The sequence below is a fragment of the Notolepis coatsorum genome, assembly GCF_963971535.1.
Source record: "Notolepis coatsorum genome assembly, chromosome: 12".
Taxonomy (NCBI): domain Eukaryota; kingdom Metazoa; phylum Chordata; class Actinopteri; order Aulopiformes; family Paralepididae; genus Notolepis; species Notolepis coatsorum.
The window spans coordinates 89,245,827-89,252,444 of NC_140176.1; the positions used below are offsets into that span (position 1 = coordinate 89,245,827).

Below are 6,618 nucleotides of genomic sequence, written 5' to 3' on the forward strand. Positions count from 1 at the left end.
AGACATACAGCCAAAGCACAAGCTTAACACTGATACATACAATACAGACCCATCTCCCTGTCAGACATAACTTCACCTTGGAGAGAGACATCATATTATGGGCTATGGTGGTTAGTTCCTGATTTAGTCTCAAAAATATACTGTATATCTATTTATTTATATATAAAAAAAAAAGAAATTCATATTTCCATATTTTCTACAATACATCTATAATATGTAAATACAGTATGTACAATCCCCCCCCCCTCCTACACACACACTCACAGTACAATGTGAAACTAAACAGATTCTTTTAAAAACAGAAGAATAAATTCAGTTTAGAAGGGAACATATTGGCCTGCCAGTGCAGGGGGTCAAGGGATGACATAGCGCGCGCACACACACACACACACACACACACACACACACACACACACACACACACACACACACACACACACACACACACACACACACACACACACACACACACACACACACACACACACACACACACACACACACACACACACACACACACACACACACACACACACACATATGCAGACACACACACATACGCAGACACGCACACATACGCAGACACGCACATACACACACATATGCAGACACACACACACACTCACACTCACACACACACTCACACACACGCGCACACATTATGCATACACACACACACACATATATGCAGACACACATACATATATGCAGACACACACACGCACATACACATATGCAGACACACACAAATATCAGACACACACACATATGCAGACACACACACATACGCAGACACGCACATACACACACATATGCAGACACACACACACACACTCACTCACTCACTCACTCACTCACTCACTCACTCACTCACTCACACACACACTCACTCACTCACTCACACACACACACGGTAAACTGATCCAGTTGTGACTACTGAGGGGTTTCCTCTCATTGAAGGAATTAGTTGAAATCCACCGTGACGTCCATTCCACCCACGGCTCCGTGACGTCCTCGTTGAAGAGTGAAGAGTTAACGCTCGGAATGATAAAATATCCCAAAATGAGACACGAGAATAGAGTCCTTGGCCCGGGGATCCAAAGGAACGGATCAAATGTCACATTTTCACAAGGACGTCGTGAGAATATATATCATGCGGAATGAAACCGTGTGCAATCCCGTGTTTTTTACTGTTCAAAGGAGCGTCACGTTAAAATGGCGTTCTGAGATCTCATGGGGTGATGAGGAGGAAACCCCGCCCCTGGTCCTCTGAGGTCTCATGGGGTAACGAGGAGGAAACCCCGCCCCTGGTCCTCTGAGGTCTCATGGGGTAACGAGGAGGAAACCCCGCCCCTGGTCCTCTGAGGTCTCATGGGGTGATGAGGAGGAAACCCCGCCCCTGGTCCTCTGAGGTCTCATGGGGTAATGAGGAGGAAACCCCGCCCCTGGTCCTCTGAGATCTCATGGGGTAATGAGGAGGAAACCCCGCCCCTGGTCCTCTGAGGTCTCATGGGGTAATGAGGAGGAAACCCCGCCCCTGGTCCTCTGAGGTCTCATGGGGTTAATGAGGAGGAAACCCCGCCCCTGGTCCTCTGAGGTCTCATGGGGTAATGAGGAGGAAACCCCGCCCCTGGTCCTCTGAGGTCTCATGGGGTAATGAGGAGGAAACCCCGCCCCTGGTCCTCTGAGGTCTCATGGGGTAATGAGGAGGAAACCCCGCCCCTGGTCCTCTGAGGTCGATTCTAGTTCATCTCAGAATCCATGGAGAAATGGACTTGTGTGTGAGTTCTACAGCAACAGAGAGTTCACAGTGGGAAGTACATTCTATTAGGAAGTCGTGTTTCACCTCATTTTGAATTGATATTCTTCTCAAACCCCGATTCTAGGAAACATCATGTTGTATGAAAAAACAAAACATTGCGTTGGATTCTATACAGCGGGTCTACAGTTTTAAGCAGAAACCACGCTCTACCAAACCGGCTCCTTTGACACAATGTCCTTCTATGAGATATGTTGTATACGAGAAATGGCATTTCACAATAGAGATCTGATGAAAACCTCACAGTATATGAAGCCGCATGTCGGATCACACGCGTCATAATATTCACAGTACGATATATATCCAATGACACTTTGTGCTCTACGAGAACGTACGCCGATTCCCATTTTGCGTGAGAAACAATGTCGTTAGGAACCACTGCGTATGAGAAATCACGGTCAACCAACAGAGCAACGTTCCCCCCCTGTTGAATGAGACCACGTGATCTCTCGGGTTCCACGGTTCTTCTCATGGAGAACTTCTCTTCTGTGATCAGGTTGAGGTCCCCTAGAGCAGCGGGGTCCACGTCTGCCTGAGAGTCATTAGCAGCAGCAGGAGGAAGGCCGGCGAGGAGGAAGAGGAGGATGATGAGGAGGATGTAGGTCTGTAGTGGTGGAGGTTGTAGCGGTTCTGGACTCTGATTGGCGGCTGCACCGTGATGTAACCGTTGATGATCCGTACCAGCGGGGGAGGGGGAGACTGGAGGGTGGTGCTGGAGGAGGGGGGGAGAGGAGAAGAGATTCAATCAATCAATCAATCGATACATTTTTATTTATATAGCACATTTACAACAGTTGTGACTAGGGATGTCCGATATTGGCATTCAAATGTAATATCGGAAATGATCGGTATCGGTTTTCAAAATGTTTTATACATTTTTTTTAACATTTATTTAACCTTTATTTACCCAGGCAAGCAATGCATATATCGGTATCGGAAATTAAGAGTTGGACAATATCGGTAAATCGGTAAAAAAGCCAATATCGAACATCCCTAGTTGTGACTGTACCAAAGTGCTTCACAGATAAAAACAGAGCAAAGAAGAAAAATACATAATACAAAACATACTAAATATAAAAGTGCAAAAAAATAAAAATACAAATAAGTGCAGGGGTTCAGACAGAAATAAAAACAAAAGAAGAATAAAAGAAAGAAAAGTTCAGTAGAATACAAAAATAAGGCATAAAAGGACTAAAAGTAACGACCCAGGAGGCAGGCTCAGCTCTGGTCAAAGGCCGGGGAGAATAGATGAGTAGCTGGGACTTGAAGACCTGAAGGGTCTGGGCTGACCTCATGTGGAAGGGGACGCTGTTCCACACAGTTTAGGGGCGGCTCTGGAAAAAGCAAAAGCTCTGTCCCCTTTGGTTTTTAGCACATGAAGCAGCAGTTGTTTTCTATTTATAATTTTTATTTATCTTCCTACACACGCCAAAGCATGTTTGGACTCTGTGTGGCGTGCGCCGTGTCTGTGGGGGCGAACGACGCGCTCCGCAGGTTGTCAGCTCGAGCGATGACATGTTTGCTGCAGGCCGCGTGTAGGGAGCTCATTCATGTTGCTGTTGTTGTGGGGCTGGAGAGCAGATGCTGAGCATGGACCCTCTGAGCCGAGCTCCATCACACACCACACACACCACACACGCTACACACCACACACGCTACACACTACACACACTACACACCACACACACACTACACACACCCTACACACTACACACACTACACACACTACACACCACACACACACTACACACCCTACACACTACACACACTACACACCACACACACACTACACACACCCTACACACCACACACACCCTACACACCACACACACCCTACACACACCCTACACACCCTACACACTACACACACCCTACACACCACACACACCACACACACTACACACGCTACACACCACACACACTACACACCACACACACCCTACACACACCCTACACACCCTACACACCACACACACCCTACACACACCCTACACACCACACACACCACACACACTACACACCATACACACCCTACACACCACACACACTACACACCACACACACCCTACACACCACACACACCCTACACACACCCTACATACTACACACACCACACACACCCTACACACCACACACACTACACTACACACACCCTACACACCCTACACACACCCTACACACTACACACACCCTACACACCACACACACCCTACACACCACACACACCCTACACACACCCTACATACTACACACACCACACACACCCTACACACCACACACACACTACACTACACACACCCTACACACCACACACACCCTACACACACCCTACACACTACACACACCCTACACACCACACACACCCTACACACCACACACACTACACACACCCTACACACCACACACACCCTACACACTACACACACCCTACACACCCTACACACTACACACACCCTACACACCCTACACACCACACACACCCTACACACCACACACACCCTACACACACCCTACACACCACACACACCCTACACACCACACACACTACACACACCCTACACACCCTACACACTACACACACCCTCTACACCAGGGGTTCCCAAGGTTTTCAGGCCGCGACCCCCGAAATAACGGTGTCAGAGAGCCGCGACCCCCACTATTATAGGTCAAAATTAATTATTTAAAAAAATAATTATAAATGGAAATGTATGGTTGAAACATGCAAACGTTCAAACGCACACACACTAATAAGCATTGGAGGCTTTTAACCAGGGCCGGACTGGGGAAATCATTCAGGCCAGGAAATATAGAGCGAAATATAGCCCCAGTCAGGCCACTTTTTAAGCAGGGGGTCTGGGGGTCCCCCACCAGGAATCTTTTTGTTACAAAGACTTTATTTCCTGCATTCTGGTGCAGGAAATATTTTATTTTTACCCTTTAAATGCCAGTGTTTGTGATGGCATCACAAATTATTGTTAAAAAAAAAAAAAAAATCTTTTATTCAACTTCAGCCCTGATCATAACACCACCTCATTTTATAATTCTAATCCTTTAAATACCAGTGTGTGTGATGGCATATTTGCAATATATCAAATGCAAAGTAGATTTTTCTGGGGGGGGGGGGGGGGGGGGGGTGGGAATTACAGGCTAGCATGTGTCAATGATTAGCAACAACACTGATTTTGATGGATTTTTTGTTTTTTGTAAGGGTCCCGCCTCCACCAATCACATGCGGCTCCCTTTGTGTGTGTGTGTGTGTGTGTGTGTGTGTGTGTGTGTGTGTGTGTGTGTGTGTGTGTGTGTGTGTGAGAGCAAGAGAGAGAGAGAGAGAGATAGTTCTCCAACTTGTGTGAGTTGCAGTGATCTCCTGGTTGTTCCCCACCTAGGTTATCTAACTATTGCACCGCTGCAACTAGAAACACTGGCCTGGCCTGCTTCTAAGTTCAGTGGCCTGACTGCAAACAAAAAAATCATCTGGCGACCCCCGCTTTGGGAACCACTGCTCTACACACCACACACACTACACACTACACACACCCTACACACCACACACACCCTACACACTACACACACCCTACACACCACACACACTACACACACCCTCTACACCACACACCCTCTACACCACACACACCCTACACACCACACACACTACACACACCCTCTACACCACACACCCCTCTACACCACACACACCCTACACACCACACACACTACACACACCCTCTACACCACACACACCCTACACACTACACACTACACACACACTACACACCACACACACCCTACACACTACACACACACTACACACCACACACACCCTACACACTACACACACCCTCTACACCACACACACCCTACACACTACACACTACACACACACTACACACCACACACACCCTACACACTACACACACACTACACACCACACACACCACACACACCCTACACACCACACACACCCTACACACTACACACACCCTCTACACCACACACACCCTACACACTACACACTACACACACACTACACACCACACACACCCTACACACTACACACACACTACACACCACACACACCACACACACCCTACACACCACACACACCCTACACACCACACACACCCTACACACTACACACACCCTACACACTACACACACCCTCTACACCACACACACCCTACACACCACACACACCCTACACACCACACACACCCTACACACCACACACACCCTACACACCACACACACCCTACACACCACACACACCCTCTACACCACACACCCTCTACACCACACACCCTCTACACCACACACACCCTCTACACCACACACACCCTCTACACCACACACACCCTACACCCTACACCCTCTCTATCTCTCTCTCTCTCTCTCTCTCTCTCTCTCTCTCTCTCTCTCTCTCTCTCTCTCTCTCTCTCTCTCTAAATCTATTGCCTACAATTATCAGGGGAAAAAGATGGCAGCGATTAAGCAGGGGAAGAAAACAGTGGAAACAGCAACAAGGAGGCCAGATGCTCCAGAGACCAACTCCACCACAGTCGTAATCTGGTCCAAATCATGACAACAACACAAACAAAGAGTTCCCCGGTCAACAACGCATGCCCTGGACTCTGATGGTGGTTCCATGTCCGGAAAATTAAATAGTTTTACTTCCTCAAAATAATGACTAATAAACGCTGTGATTCTCATTCCCATGAAACCACATCACTGGTCAACGAGAAGAGGTTCCACACGCAGCACGAATCATGGAAGCACAATGTCTGGTGGTGGTGTCAAGACAA

At 47.9% G+C, this 6,618-nt stretch overlaps 1 protein-coding gene across 1 annotated transcript in view; it reads right to left on the reverse strand.

Moving 5' to 3' along the window:
- Window positions 1–1,527: 1,527 nt before the first annotated feature.
- trabd2a (TraB domain containing 2A) overlaps window positions 1,528–6,618 on the reverse strand; it is a gene marked incomplete at its 5' end in the record, with an annotated part of 47,172 nt that continues 42,081 nt past the window's right edge. Inside the window, one exon of the mRNA XM_084325939.1 lies at window positions 1,528–2,531. Coding sequence (XP_084182065.1) covers window positions 2,327–2,531 — 205 coding nt within the window. The 3' untranslated portion in view covers window positions 1,528–2,326. The remainder of the gene's footprint in view (window positions 2,532–6,618) is intronic.